The sequence below is a fragment of the Venturia canescens genome, chromosome 10 (assembly GCF_019457755.1).
Source record: "Venturia canescens isolate UGA chromosome 10, ASM1945775v1, whole genome shotgun sequence".
NCBI classification, from domain to species: Eukaryota; Metazoa; Arthropoda; class Insecta; order Hymenoptera; family Ichneumonidae; genus Venturia; species Venturia canescens.
The window spans coordinates 3,927,983-3,944,369 of record NC_057430.1 but is presented as its reverse complement, the minus strand read 5'-3'; the positions used below and the strand labels follow the sequence as shown (position 1 = coordinate 3,944,369).

The 16,387-nt window shown below is 37.5% G+C and overlaps 2 protein-coding genes across 2 annotated transcripts in view; both read left to right on the top strand.

The window, feature by feature from the left end:
- Afg3l2 (AFG3 like matrix AAA peptidase subunit 2) overlaps nucleotides 1–16,387 on the top strand; it is a 137,846-nt gene that overhangs the window by 100,035 nt on the left and 21,424 nt on the right. The gene's annotated exons all lie outside the window — the stretch shown is intronic.
- On the top strand, nucleotides 13,164–15,244 carry LOC122416884 (uncharacterized). The gene is made up of 3 exons (XM_043429990.1): nucleotides 13,164–14,088; nucleotides 14,575–14,815; nucleotides 14,929–15,244. The coding sequence occupies exons 1-3, from the start codon at nucleotides 13,840–13,842 to the stop codon at nucleotides 14,964–14,966; spliced, it is 528 nt and encodes a 175-aa protein (XP_043285925.1). The 5' UTR covers nucleotides 13,164–13,839; the 3' UTR covers nucleotides 14,967–15,244.

Below are 16,387 nucleotides of genomic sequence, written 5' to 3'. Positions count from 1 at the left end.
TCGAGGGATCGAATCCTATATTTCGAGTTTTTTTTTGTAAGACATAAATTTTGAAAGCACTTCTCTTTGTAATATAATTTTTAGAAACTAACCGCCATTGTCTGTTTTGAGTTAGCGCTTTGTCGTGCTGGGTCCTCTAAATTTCAGAATCTTTATTTATATGATGTGAAAATACCGTGTTACACGTGTATATACACTACCGGCCAAAAGTTTGGGGATGTTCGTTGAAATTTCTTGATGTACCAAAAGTTAAATTTTCTAATCGAAAAAAGAGATATCGAAATTTTGCAAACGGTATTTTAAAGGGGATACATGTAGCTTCAATTTGCGTCTTAATGAAACCTTTTTCAATATTTTTTCAGTTCGGTACATACTTTTGAAGTTGGCCGTTTTTCAAGCTTTTTTCAGCCCTTAAAAATCGCGCGCACATTTCGTAGAAAATTTTTTCAGTGATATTCACCATGGTAAACGTGAAGGGGGGAGTACTAGCTTTGATTTCGTTTTTTACAAAGTTCTTGCGATTTTTTTTCACCGCGTTATCCCATTTTTTGTGAAAAAATAACGTTTTCAAAAAGTACGGCGTCACGAGAAAACTATGAGGTTTTGGAAAATTTGTCAAGAGTCAAGGTAAACATGTATTTGATAATTCTGTACTCGTTAGAATTTTTTTTCGAATTTTGGGAGCAGATTTTTTGAAAATCAATTTTCGTCGAAATGCTAATTTTTCAATCGCTTTAACTCGGGAATTATCGGGTGCGTGATAAAATGTTAATAGGGAAAATTTTCTTGCCTTTCTCGATAATAATCATTAAAATTTTTGAAGAAATATTTTTCAACATTTTTTTTGAAATTTTTTTTCAAACCTTTACATATAATATTTCCTTAAAAAAACGTTGATATCAAATGTTATGCCTCTTACCTTTTTTTACAAGTTTTTCATCGAAAAAACCGCCTCTGGCTTGAGTACGGCCTTCACAATTCGCGGCATTCGATAAACGAGCTAAGAGGCTTAACATCTGATATCTACTTTTTTTTTATTTAAGGAAATATTATACGTAAAAAAGACGATGCGTATAATTCTGACAACGAAGGTTTGGAAAAAAATTTGACAAAAAATTTTGAAAAAAATTCTAATGATTATTGTAGAGAAAAGCATGAAAATTTTCCCTATTAACATTTTATCACGCACCCGATAATTCCCGAGTTAAAGCGATTTGAAAAATCAGCATTTCGACGAAAATTGATTTTCAAAAAATCTGCTCCAATAATTCTAAAAATAATTCTAGCGAGTACAGAATCGTCAAATACATGTTTTTATCCTCTTGACAGTTTTCCCAAAACCTCATAGTTTTCTCATGACGCCGTAATTTTGAAAACGTTATTTTTTCACAAAAAATGGGATAACGCGGTGAGAAAAAATCGCAAGCAACTTTTTAAAAAATGAAAGCAAAGTTAGTACTCCCCCCTTCACGTTTACCATGGTGAATATCACTGAAAAAATTTTCTACGAAATGTGCGCGCGATTTTTAAGGGCTGAAAAAAGCTTGAAAAACGGCCAACTTCAAAAGTATGTACCGGACTGAAAAAAAATTGAAAAAAGGTTTCATTAAGACGCAAATTGAAGCTACATGTGTCCCCTTTAAAATGCTGTTCACAAAATTTCGATATGTCTTTTTTCGATTAAACTATTTAGGGGTATTCCATGCGTAACAAGACAGATTTTGGCCGCGTTTCAAAATTTTTTGTTCGTTAATATATTGTAACGGTACGTTCGTGCTTGTGCACACCGTCACGCCAAGATTCGAGCAATTCTATAATAAAGAAGAGCGGGCATGAAGGAAAAACAAAAGTAAAATGAAATTAGATTGAAATGACAAATGTTTTGTTCAATTTTTAATTGTTTTAAACCAAATTACAAAAATAAAGGCTTTTTATTTGAAATCGAGTTTTTCCGCTTTATTTTAATCGCATGTAAAATTTTATTTCCGGTATTTTTCTCCACACAAAAAGAAAATAATTTTCGCAGAATTAATTATGATGAATTTCGCAATGAATTTAAGCTCGCTTTTATTTGAATAATGATAGTTTCGCTTGCAATAATAATAATTCAATAATTCTCGCCAACGCTGGTCTTGATAAATTTTTAATTAATTTTGTTTGATAATTCAATCATTTGATAATTTGATAATTGAGCTATAATTCTTAGAAACTCACTTTTTGACTCTATACAATCCAAATTAATTGTTCGAGTGGATTTTTCTGATCGATCTCACTCTTTTGATTCGATATAATTCAAATAAATTGTTTTCAGTGAGTTATTTCGCTTTTTGAAATAATTTAATTGGCTCTAAATGATTCGTAATTGTCTCGTTATGAGAATAAAGAAAATTTGTTTGATTTTAATGATTTCTACTGAATTAGATCACCACTCAGAAAACAATAACTCATTGATGGAAAAGAATCCACCCAGAGATCTTGAGACAGAACGAACCCGAACTGTCCCGGCCCCTCTGGCGTGGAAAGGTAGGAGTCCTACCCAAGAATCTTGTGACCGAACGAAATCGAACGGCCACGGCCCTCTTGGATAGAAAAAGGATTGGAAATCTACCAGAAATCTTGAGACAGAACGGAATCGAACTGTCCCGGCCCTCCTGGATAGATCGGAAACTCTCACCTAAGAATCTTGAGTTCAAACGAAATCGAATGAACCCGGCCCTCTTAGCGTGAGAGAGGAAAGGTGTTATTCTGTTTGAATTCTGAGTGGGATAATAGCGATGTTATTTTGCTCTTTGTTTTTAGAGCTATTTTTGAAATGAGTGAAAATTCTATGTTTCTTTATTCTCGATTTTATGGCGAGTTCACGCGGCGAGATCCGGAGGCAAGACTGGCTTTTGGTTATGGCATGCGAGTCGAGCTCTCGGGGATTCGAGACGTGACTGGCTCCTAGCGTGGCGAGATTCGAGACGAGACTAGCTACCGGAGCTTCTGCGCTCGGGTTTTTATACTCTCCCGAACAAAGGAAATAATAATAATAACGCGCTTGGACTTTGTCCCTTACTCCAATTCGCTGCGCGACTTAATCTCGAACCAGGGACTCCCACTCTAAATTCTCTGATTGGTGCGCTAACTCCCCCGCGTGGGTTCCAATTGGCCGAGTCGAGCTGCAGTCACACTGCGCATGTGCGAGAATTTAATGAAATTTAATAAACTCAATTTTTATTGTTTTTATGCACAATTCGTATCTTTTTCAATTATTTTGCTATGATTTCTAACAAATTTCTAAACAATAACATTTTTATTTCATTTTAATTAATTATTTGCTCGTGACTGTACCTATTGCACGTGCTTATGGAAAGTAGGTCATCGCGCATGCGCACTGTGCACTCGATCTCGCAAAGAGAAGTTTACTTAAAAATTTAAATAATTTTATCCTGAAATTTTCACCCATTTGTTCAAAAGACGTTTCTTTAATGATCCGCATTAATTTTCTGAACAAGAAAAGGTTTATTTAATTAAAATTGAATAAAATCAAGAACTTTCAGAATCTAGGGAGTTTTGGTAAAATGAAATTGAGTTGGCAGCGCTGAGCGCCTCACTTCCCGAGCGCCGCTTCGCGAAGTGACAGTTTTTCAACATGGCCGCCGGTGTAAACACTCGTGCGTGCCATGTCGTCGAAATAAGTGTTTAAGAGTGTGTTTCGCTTCAATATCGTTTACTTGTATCATATAAAAACATTTCTGTATAGTTATGAACCTCAATTAAGACTTGGTTTTTGTGCAGTCCTAATAGAAAATTAAAAAAAATATATTTTACATACCTTTAATTGTGTGCCCCGTAAGTGTTAATACAGCAAAAATTAAATCTGACCAGTGCATTTTGACCGAAAAAAGCGCTCTTTTTCATAAAGCTGATAGAATATTAATCCGATTCGCAAAGAAAAATGAATAGCCAAAAAACGGAGATAAAACCAGTTTTTATTTTTTTTCGGCCCGTAGGGTTTATTATATTTTATCAAAAATTTTACAGGATATAGTTCAACATGTGAGAAACGTTCGGTAAAATTTTCAGCTTGCCTTTATTTCTTGTTCACTGGCAATTAAATGTGTAGTTACTCTGAAATAGTCGACGCTTCCTTCCCATCGGAACTCGTTTAGTAAAAACTGGACACAGCTTATCGGTGCTTAAGTTGGAAGACTCTCATCGCATTTGATTGGTGCGTTGGTTGGGACACAATACTTGCACGTGATTGAGCGAAGCACCCCGTTCGGACCGTCTGATCGACGAAACTGCCTCTCTGCACGGTCCGCGTGAACCGTGATAACCAGCCAGTTTATGACAGCTACGACCTGTTTAATGAACAACTTGAAAAAGTCTACATTTTACAAACATAGACGGTCCACTTGGTTTATTTGCGATGGTGAGAAAGTACTGCCACAATTCGTTCAACAAAAAAAATCATAAAAACAAGCGTGCGCGCGTGAAACTGGTGACTATGCACGAAATCAAGAGGGAGCCATCATTGACATTAGGACTTCATCTTTGTAAACAATGTCGAAGGAAAATACAACGTAAACCTGTGGTCTCGCATGGACTTCCGCTACCAAATGAAGAAATTGAAGATAATCGACGTGGACCGGAACCGGGAAATGCATTTGGATCTTCAGATAAATCGGATTGCATCGAATTTTCCGTAAGTCAGCTGGGATCTTCTAACAAATTGGATATTATTAATGTCGCTATGAATCAACTTGATCCTGAACACTCAGCAAAATGCGATACTAGTAATCTCGCTACAAATCAACTCAGATCGGTATTTTAAGATGATAGTGACACGGAAAATCATGCAAGGCAACCCGGAAGTTTTTCTCAATATTCGTCAGTTAGTGAAGGAAAATCTGAAGCAACTTCATCACATCAAAGTTTCGCAATTTCCAGTCACAATAGTGGACTTCGAAGATTGCTCGAACTTAAAAAGCAGAAAGTTATTGGGAAGGTAAGTGAATTTTTAGAAACTGGTTTGAATGAATCCGCAATGACAGTTGAGGAAAAGAAATGTCGGCTATACGATGAGATGATACATCAAATTCACAACAAATTTGATAAGGAAATGACTTCTCGTCGAGATAAAATACAGCTTCTCACTTTTTTGCCGCAAAGTCTGTCGATACGAGAAGTAATGTCTGAGTTAAGACAAATAAACGGATGGTACTACTAATCGTTAAACAGCTATACTCTGAAATGGGAGTGTTATCGACGGCTACTGCCAAACCTGGAAATGTGCTTGATTCACACACGTCAACAACAGTACAAGCATTTTATCTCGACGACGAGAATAGTCTCATCCTAGCAGGAAAAAAAGATTTCGTCTCTGTTAAGCAACCTTCTGGCCTGCGCCAAAGAATGCAGAAAAGATTAGTTCTCTGCAATTTGAAAGAGTTGTATCAGAATTTTCAAAACAAGCATTCAGACATGAAAATTGGATTTTCACGATTCGCTACTTTACGACCACCGTTCTGCGTTCTAGCGGGGTAGAGTGGTACGCATACTGTGTGCGTTTGTACTTCACACCACAATGTTAAGTTGAAGTTCGATGCTTGCAGAATCGGACAGCTCACTTCTGACTGAATCGTTCCGCTGAATGATTACAAGGATTGCTTGAAATTTATAGTATTCAAAGACCCCACGGTAAAATGTTTCTCAAGTACGTGCAAACAATGTCCCGGTACCGAATCATTGACCGAGATGCTTAAAATAAAGTTTGATGACGCGATGATTGATACAATCAAATTTTCTCGTTGGATTTCAGTAAACAGATCAACGTTAGAAACTGTGCAGATGCCTGCGGATGATTTTGTAGATACTTTATATACTGAGTTAAAAACGTTGCTTCTTCACGATTTTGTCGCAAAGCAACAAGCGTTGTACCACCGCACGATCAAAGAAAATCTTCAAGAAGGAAAATTCATTGTTGATTTGGACTTTGCCCAGAATTACGCATTCGTTGCACAGGACTCGTTGCTTCTCAGGGATTTCATTAGAATAATGACCAGGCAACAATCCATCCGTTCGTGATTTATTATAAGTCTGAAAATGGAATTGTCAACAAAAACCTGACAGTCATCTCTGATTGCCTTGATCACGTAACGAGTTCAGTGTATGCCTTTCAACGGATTCTCGTTCAATACTTGAATGTCCAATTTTCGGTGAAAAAAATTTATTACTTTTCCGATGGAGCCCCACAACAATACAAGAATTGTAAAAACTTAATCAACTTGGTTCATCACAAAGAAGACTTCGGTGTGGATGCTGAATGGTATTTCTTTGCCACAGCGCATGGGAAAGGTGCTTGTGACGGAATATCAGGCACAGTAAAGAGACTTGCTGCACGTGCAAGCCTTCAACTATCTCCAGATAGGCAGATTTTGACACCACAACGGCTTTTCGATTGGTCGAAGCAGAATATCACAGGGATTGACTTTTGCTATAGCGCGAAAAGCGAGTATGATTCAGCAGTGACATTTTTGAAGGAACGGTACGCAAAGGCTAAGACCGTACCTCGGACACTAAAATTACACGCGGCCATACCGACTAAAGATAAAAAAAATTAATTTCAAAACGTATTCCTCTTCTACAGCACCTGTCATGAAAGTTATCATAAAGCGTTAAAAGCACTGCAAAAAACGGCCCTTTTCAGGGTCACCATATACTAACGAAAAGAATATCTCATGTCACAGTAATAGATTTCATATATTCACTAATGCTAAAGTGGTAGTATTCACATTGTGTCACATTTTCACTCCATTGGAGTTCTCGCAACACAATATTAATGCTATTCAATTGTTAAAGACAACTTATTAATTTTATTGCTTGTGAACACGAAATAAAGGCAAGCTGAAAATTTTACCAAACGTTTCTCACATGTTGAACTATATCCTGTAAAATTTTTGATAAAATTCAGTAGACCCTAAGGGCCGAAAAAAAATAAAAACTGGTTTTATCTCCGTTTTTTGGCTATACATTTTTCTTTACAAATCAGATTAATATTCCATCAGCTTTATGGAAAAGAGCGCTTTGTTCGGTCAAAATGTACTGGTCAGATTTAATTTTTGCTCTATTAACACTTACGGGACACGCAATTAAACGTATGTAAAATATATTTTTTTTTAATTTTTCTATTAGGATTTCACAAAAAACAAGTCTTAATTGGGGTTCATAACTAGATAGAAATGTTTTTATATGATACAAGAAAACGATATATTAACGGACAAAAAATTTTGAAACCCTCGGCCAAAACCTGTCTCGTTACGCATGGAATACCCCTTAACTTTTGGTGCGTCAAGAAATTTCAACGAGCGTCCCCAAACTTTTGGCCGGTAGTGTATGTGATGAGAAACAGTGGACAGTTTTGTTGTTCGTTTCTATCCAACTGAACCTCGATACATTCGTTTTAATAAGATTATATTTAAAACAAAAATTTGTAACCGGTCTAAGGGCGGGTTCCTATCTGACAGTTAAAGGCCTACAAGTCAGTGCTTTTACCCGCCAGATAAGCTACCTAGAAGTTGGAACAACCCGCTCTAACTCCAGTATCAAAAAAAAAGATAACTTTTAAACCTCAAGCCGCCTTCTCACGATTTGTAACCAAGTAACAATGCTTTTTATGTATAGGTGCTAGCGTGGTCGAGTGGTTACCTTGAGCGGCTGTCAACCCGAAAGTTAAGAGTTCGACTCTCAAATGATGATTTTTTTTTCATTCTGAGTAAACATTTTCTTTTACAAATATTTTTTCAATGAAATTATTATAACTTTTTAGTTATAAATCGAATTAATTTACATTATACTTATTTTATTGAAGTTCATTTTTTGTTTCAGCTAGAATCATTAGCAGAGTTCATCTTGTATTTCCAATCTTTCTCGTGTTGGGGCTTCAAAAGGGTAATCTAACCAAATTTTGCCGATTTGATAAACTTGCCATGAGAGAAGTCAATTTTTCCATTTTGTATCCGATTTATTTATTGCCATTTATTGATAAAGGGGTAATACATTGTCTGTTTAAAATCAATTTGGAGAAAATAAGTATAATGTAAATTAATTCGATTTATAACTAAAAAGTTATAATAATTTCATTGAAAAAATATTCATAAGAGAAAATTGTTTACTCAGAAAGAAAAAAAATCATCATTCGAGAGTCGAACCCTTAACCTTCGGGTTAACGGCCGCTGAAGGTAACCACTCGACCATGCTAGCACCCATCCATAGTACGCATTGTTACTTGCTTTGTGATGGTGGAAAAATCGGGATAGGAGGAACGATCCGAAAAAATGCGACAGGGACTGAACCGGGGTTCGAACCCGGGACCTCTCGATTGCCGGTCGAGTGCTCCAGGCCTCGACTGAACTATCCAGGCCGCCTACCACAATTAATTTGAAAACGTCCTCGTAACGTTGTATTCCACAACGTTACAGCTTATAAATCGTGAGAAGGCAGCTTGAGGTTTAAAGGTTATCATTTTTTTTATATTGGAGTTAGGGTGGGTTGTTCCAACTTCTAGGTAGCTTATCTGGCGGGTAAAAGCACTGACTTGTAGGCCTTTAACTGTCAGATAAGCTTACCTAGAAAGTTGGAACAACCCGCCCTTAGACCGATTACAAATTTTTGTTTTAAATAAAATCTCATTAAAATGAATGTATCGAGGTTCAATTGAATAGAAACGAGCAACAAAATTGTCCACTGTTTCTCACCACATACAGGGTATCCCATTTTAATCTTACATGTAAATTGTCTCGGAAAATATCGCTCTGATTAAATTTTGTTTGAAACAAAAGTTTTAGAGTTCGAAGGGGGACGTTCAAAAAAAAAATTGTTGAAGGTCCCAAATTTAAAATAGCGACGCTACGGCTGACATGGTTTTTTTTAAAGGAAACCTAACTTTTTTTTATGACAAAACAATGCATTGCGTTAAAACCAACAACTTATGTAGGAAACATTTTTCGATTCAGATTGTAGTTTTCAGGTTGGAACTCCATCTTTGACTATTTAGCGCTGTCTGGAAGGTACCATACAAAACCCAAACAAACCGAAACAAAAGTGTGCATGTATCTGCGTGTGCGTGTCTGAGGTTGCACGATTGTGGGCATGTTTGTTTTTTTTTTCGCGGAGAAGGGAATGCTCATCGCACGATGAAAAAGTCGGACTTCCCCGGAATAGTCATGACTCCAGGACTGTTTCGTGCAGTTAGCCTCACGGGTCACCGTCTTCTACCAGGAGAAATTTACGTCTGCTTCTTCTCTTGGTCTTCTTTATGGCTTTATTAAGTTTCAGCCGAATTCCCTTGTGCGCTTATTTCTGCATAACATACTTCAGCATTTGTATGGATCACCAGTTGCCGATGCTCAGGTATCCTCTGATGCATCATGAGCGTTTCCTTCAATGTAAAACTCGTCACCGATTTTTCATTTAGTTTGGTCCGCGGATGCTATTTTATTTCGCACCTACCCTCTGAATCTTCGAAGTTTCGAGAGGGCACTCCCTTATCCGTCACCTGGGGACGCGCGGTGTAGCAGTTTATCTATCTGCAGACCTCTTCAGGCACGCACGCACGCACGCACGTGCGTGCGTGCGTGCGTGCGTGCGTGTGTGTGTGTGCGTGTGTGTGCGTGTGTGTGTGTATGCGTGTGTGTGTATGACTCGTCGCGTTGGCCCTTTTTAAAGATGTTCAAATATTCCACCGTTCATATTCATGCCCGAACTCTTCTCTGGAAGCCATCAACTGTTCGTAAGAAATCATCTCTTGAGATCGCTCTACAGGCAGCTCTTATCCTCTCCATATTTTCTCGTGTTGTGGAACCTCGCGGTAGACCACATCCTTGAGGTAGTTCCACAAGAAAAAATCAGGAGAGGTAAAATCAGGTGATCTCGGAGGCCAACGCGTGGGACCATCTCGTTCAATCTACTGTCGTCCAAATGATTTCGAACGACCCGAGCCCAATGAGGTCAAAATTTTTCTAGCAAAATCGGCGGATCATTTTGCAGAAAATCGAGGTAACGGACAGCTGTTAAAGTTCCCTCGAAGAAGTAAGGACCTATTATTTGTCCGTTGATGATGCCGTACCAAACATTCAAACTCCACCGATGCTGATGGTCGATCTGTCTGACCCAATGTGGATTCCGATTCAACCAATAGCGAAAATTCCATCGATTTACCTCACCTCAATTGTTGAATGTAGATTCATCAGTAAACATAACAAACCAGAAAAAATCTCTGAATTGAGCGATTTTTCGCAATGCCCAACGACAAAATTCCATCCTTTGCAACGGGTCAGGATTAGGCGTGTCTTGATGAAATTGAAGTCGATACGGGTGGAGTTTCGCACCCTTTAATACCCTGTGCACCGTGGATTTAGGAAATCCTAGTCGTTCTGAGATCACTCGAAGACTGACATGAGGATCAATTGCCACCATTGCGAGGATTGCCATGGTTCGAGCCTCATGCGGCCCATCAAAATCTTCTATAACGTTCGGATGACGTTGGCGATAACGGTTAATCCGACTTGCTCTCGCTCTCCGTTCGAGTGTACGAATTGTGTGCCGGGATGGGTGACGACGATTGAGAAACTCACGGCGATACAAACTTTCGGCTTGCAAATAATTACCCATTCATCTCCCTAAAATGAGGAGCATATCAACAATCTCGTTTGGACTAAAGTCAACCATTTTTATGGGCAGTTTTATAGCTCATCTAGAATATGACTCTGAAGATCTTATTTACTTCTATTTCGCTCGACACACGCACCAGCTAATGAAACTTTGCCACTATCCAAAAATAGTAAATATTCAACCAGCAATAAGCAATAAGCAACCAGACACACAAGGAAATGCTCATGATACATCGGGAGGATACCTGAGCATCGGCAGCCAAAGGGTGCAAGCTCATCCAATATCATCGTCATACAAAAACTGGTGATCCATACAAATGCTGAAGTATGTTATGCAGGAATAAGCGCACAAAGGAATTCGGTTGAGACTTAATAAAGCCATAAAGAAGACCAAGAGTAATAGCAGATGTGAATTTCTCCTGGTAGAAGACAGTGACCCATGAGGCAAACTGCACGAAACAGTCGTCGAGCCATGAATATTCCGGGGAAGTCCGACTTTCTTATCTTGCGATAAGCATTTCCTTCTTCGCGAAAAAAAACAAACATGTCCACAATCGTGCAACCTCAGACACGCACACACAGATAATGCACACTTTTGTTTAGGTTTGTTTGGGTTTTGTATGGTACCTTCCGGACAGCGCTAAATAGTCAAAGATGGAGTTCCAACCTGAAAACTACAATCTGAATCGAAAAATGTTTCCTCCAAAAGTTTTTAGTTTTAACGCAATGCATTGTTTTGTCATAAAAAAAAGTTAGGTTTCCTTTAAAAAAAACCATGTCAGCCGTAGCGTCGCTATTTTGAATTTGGGACCTTCAACAAAATTTTTTTGAACGTCCCCCTTCGAACTCTAAAACCTTTGTTTCAAACAAAATTTGATCAGAACGATATTTTCCGAGACAATTTAGATGTAAGATTAAAATGGGACACCCTGTATATACACGTGTAACACGGTATTTTTACATCATGTAAATAAAGATTCTGAAATTTAAAGGGACCAGCACGACAAAGCGTTGACTCAAAACAGACATGGTGGTCAGAAGGGCGAGGGGTGAGCGCAAGCTGACGTCACAGTCTGACGTCACATGTCCCCGGCGTATAAGCCCATGAGAGAGAGAGAGAGTGAGAGCGAGAATGGTACGCCGACGGCAGCGCCGCTGGATACGAAGTAATGCTGGGGATATGCCCCCACTAAAATCGGCACAAAATTTCCTGAAGGACTGGATACTGGATTTCTATAAATATCTGACTTCTTTGACAAAGGCCCGATACAAGCGGTAGAGCACGATACTAGCGGCGCCCCGTATCAAAAACTCAAACTGCAATATTTCTTTGTTTTGTTAATTTAAAATCATCGCGATTTCGGAAAATTATGCAACTAGGATCAAAAAATGCGGAAAATTATGAAAACTCCAGGAAAAATAATTCCGACATAAAATTGTTGTAATGAATTCCTAAAAATAATAAAATAAAAAAATGCGCTTTACTGCGCATGCGTAGATCTGCGTAGATTGATTTTTTCATTGTAAAATAATTCTGAAAAACATAAAAAGCGGTAGTCTGCGCATCGTATGATAATTCTCTCAACCAATGCTACAGCGTGAATCATGGCAGCGGTCCAATACAGAACAACGTTATAAAAAGATATGCAGAATCGATCTAAACTTGAGATTTTCGGCATTTGATGATTTTATAGTAGGGAAACGGGTATAAAAAGTGCTGCGCGACTCATTCGGTATTCCTCAAAATTTTGACTCGGAATAATAAGGCTGACCTCAACTATTCCCTCTGACACTAGCAACCTTAACCTATAAAACCTAACCTAATTTTCTTGGATGCCTGGGGGGCTATTCTCGACGTTTGAGAATAATATTCGTGAATGAAAATAATGTTTTTCCCAAAGAGCGCTGCGTCCACGAAATTGTTTCCCATACGAAACTTTTTCGTTAACGAATCTACGCTTTTCGTTTACGGAATTGTTTCTCATACGGAACTTTTTCGTTAAAGAATCGACGCTATGTTCGTTCACGGAATTGTCATTTGTTGCTAACGCGCAATTTTTATGAATGGCTGCAGGTTTTTTTTACAAAAAAATGCATAGCTCATTGCTATTTATTAACTAGTAAGCACCAGTCATTTGACATTTTTGAACAATTTAAATTAGACGGAAACTCGATTGATTCAAATATTCAGAGGAGACAAATATATTACAAAAATTGTGATATTTGGCTGTTTTGAACATTCTACTTTCAATTTAATTTTCGTTTGATTCGTATTTTCCTACAACAACCATTGTTTATTGGTTACTATGCAGCATTGTTTATCAACAAGCGCTGCTCAGCGATTTTACGCTGGTAATGACAAGCGATGTCATAAACGTATTCAGTGTGTCCTTGCACGCATCGTAATTATATGAATTAAAGGAAAGCGAGAGTGAACATAAGAAATAAAAAAGTGAATATAAATAAGGGAGGAAAAATGATCAAAATTGGCCTGAAACGAGCCGAAAAGGTTTCGGAAAAACAAAAAGAAATCCTGAGGCAATACATGGAGAACAACAAAGATTTAATAACCTGCAAGTTCAGTAATGCCGTCACAAGAGAAAAATTGATAAAAAAAATGGGACGTGATAACAGCAATCTTGAATGCACATCCTGAGGGGGCCACGAAAGATCGAGACCAATGGAAAAGGGTACGTTCGAGAGATATATTAATTGTGTTCGTAGTTGTGCAGTTAAATTACTTTTTTGAAAATCGATATAGAAAATTTTTTTCTAGCATGAAGTGTTTCGATTAGTCACCATCGATCGTTTACAAATTGTCGGAAAAATGTGATGAAACAGGGTACAGAAATTTGGCGTCTAGCTTCGTTTTCATATGAGAACTTCCCTCCAAAAGATTTTTAGTGCCGTAAAACATTTTCTGCGTTATCGACTTTACGATATTGCGAATTTGCGAATTACCACAAAATACTTCTACCAGAAATATTTGACGCGTCGGGAAGTGTCTCTGTAATGCTGTAAAACGACTTTCAAAATTCGATATCACGGGAAAATATTTTATCGCGCTATAAATTTTTTGCAGGGAAGTTCTCAAATTTCAGTTCCCTATTTCATCACATTTTTTCGACAACTTCAGAACCCCATAAGTTATGGTTTTTATAGGAAATATCAGCCTCCCCGGACCATGTCTTCTTCTGGGTTGAAAAAATTTTTCTCGCTCATTAAAGGAAATGGTTTGATTTCTTTAGACGTGGGCCGACATGAAGAAAAAAGTGACAAAAAAATGTCAGAAAATAAAAAAAGGTCGAATGTGACTGGTGGTGATCCGCTGCAGGTTATCGAGTTAACACCCGAGGAAGAAAGTATTTCGGTTATGATACCCGCATCAAAAATCCATGGAGATCCAGACATCGCAGAATTGCTCGTTAAATTCGTAAGTTTCTTTTTTATTCAGGGGGGCGTGGTTAAGTTTAACCGGTTGACTGGTATTGTACCATACTGGACTAGAAAAAGTCGAGCTCAACTTTTTTTCACACTCAACTCTTATTTTTCACCCCTTTCCGAATAGCAAATTGTGTTTAATTTGTATCAGAGAGTCTAGTATCCTAAAAAACTTGGCATTTTTATATAATACAACGAACAAACAGGCCATTGAAAAATTTGAAATTTTCACCTTCAACCCTCATTTTTATCCCTTTTGAGGGTAGCTAAGTGAAAGCTAAGTTTGGGAATGAAATCAGCAGCCTCAAAACCCCTAGAAACAAATTTCCGTGTATTTCGGTAACTTACTGGCTCGTACCAGTCGTGGCATGCAAACTGAAAAAAGCTTATCAGAGAGCCGGTTAATTCGCTATAAAAAAAAGCATATTGTCGATCATTTTTTATTGATATTGATAATTGCAAACTTTCTCTATTGTAGGAAGACCCAATTATTATTGATTTTTCGAGCACATTCGGAAATACGCAAGAAATTAGTATAGAGGATTTGGCAGACTTACAATGTATCCTGGTCGATGACGTTTCAAAACAACTGGAGAAACCTGCAATTGAAACGGCAACTCAGGAGGTGACGGCCACGGATTTTAAAAATGACGCTGAGCTGAATGCAGAGCAAGAATCCGAAGGAAAAACAAAAAACGTACAGGAGATGGAAGTCAGTGGTAAATAGTTGGATTGTAATTTTTGCATAACATTTTGCTCATTTTTCTGATCAATATATCAGTTTACTGGTCATCTATCATTTTGTGCCTAATAATAAATGAATGTTTTCAAGCTTTTCTTCCAAGAAAGCGTACACTGGCAGTACATTGAGAAGAAGCCCGAATCCGCAACTCGAAAAATATGATCGCCCTGGCAACAACGGAATTAGAAATGAAAAAAGCCTATTACGAGGCAAAAATTAATATGCTACAATAAAAAATCCATGGAGAACAACGGGTGAAACGGAGAGCGGTACAAGAGAAGGGCAACCGACTCACTTGTCCGTGGTAGATATCCAATAAAAAAAAAAAAAATTAAAAAAATGTATTTACAGATATTTCTCGTTGAAAATTAAAAAAAAAAATAATAAAAAAATAAAAAAGGAAAGAAACAGAATTTATTAACTGGCTTAAACTTCAATTTTCAAGTTGCTAAATGGCTCCTGAGCTTCGTTATTCAAGAAAATCACATGCCAATTTTACCCCCACAACCGCGAATCGTTTTATTCAGAGAAAGTATAGTCTCGGCGAGAGCCTCAGGCCAGCAGACGACAGGGCTGTCAATGTACTTGTCCCGAGACTCTACCGAGTCTCTTCATCAGCGACCTCAAAAACGCTCGGTTATCAATTTTCGTAGAAATCTGGAAACTTTTTTTTCCGGCATTTTAGGCACTTGACGTGGAAAATGTCTTGCCACCCAAAGGGGTTAAATGAGTCCGAGTCAGATAAACCAAAATTCTCGTAAATTTTGTAAATCTTCGATAATTCCAGAGGCTACGGTACGAATTTGAGGTTTTATCGCGTCAAATTAATAATATTTTTTTTTGTATAAAATCAAAACACTTTTGAATTATCGAAATTTTTTATTTATTTTGAAAACCAGCGAAAATCGCGTAATTAAAATTTGATCAATTCATAAACGGTGAGCGCAATAAAATTTCCCATAATCGGCGAACGCGATTGCGAATATTTCACGACAATAAATCCGAAACGAATTATCTTGTAAAATCGGTCGAAATTGAATAATTTGAATTGTTAAATTTTTCGAAAACAAAATTCCGCATTCTCACATTTCTTTCATACCTGCTCCTTTTCTTTAAGGTAGCTTGAACCGACGCGTGGCGGCGTTCAGGCCGGGGTCGGCTAGAACGTTACATTACAATATGTTGTGCAGAAAAATCTACCGAATCAATTTTAAAAAAAAGTAGTTCTACCGCATAGTTATTCAGATGTTGCAAGTTAAAGTTTTATGGTTTCTTCATCTGAACACATGGTAATCCTTTTCATTTAAATTGTTTATTCAAATAAAAATCAGGGCTCTTCTCGAACTGACGGATCATCAAAGGGAATTGAGAAAATTATTTTCAAGTAATTTTTACTTAATTGCGTTATTTCAAGAAAAAAATGTGAATGAATTCTCATGTAATATATAAGAGATATTATTGTGCATCGATAAATAAAAAAAATTTTGGACAATAAATATTTTTAAGCTTCTAAAATAACTCCCCAGTTTATATTGCAATGACGGCAATT

Bases quoted from the DNA above. Each gene is read 5' to 3' on its own strand.
- LOC122416884 (XM_043429990.1), top strand. From the start codon at position 13,840: ATGTCTTCTTCTGGGTTGAAAAAATTTTTCTCGCTCATTAAAGGAAAT. The intron at 14,089-14,574 runs GTAAGTTTCTTT...TCTCTATTGTAG, and splicing joins CAGAATTGCTCGTTAAATTC to GAAGACCCAATTATTATTGA. The intron at 14,816-14,928 runs GTAAATAGTTGG...AATGTTTTCAAG, and splicing joins ACAGGAGATGGAAGTCAGTG to CTTTTCTTCCAAGAAAGCGT.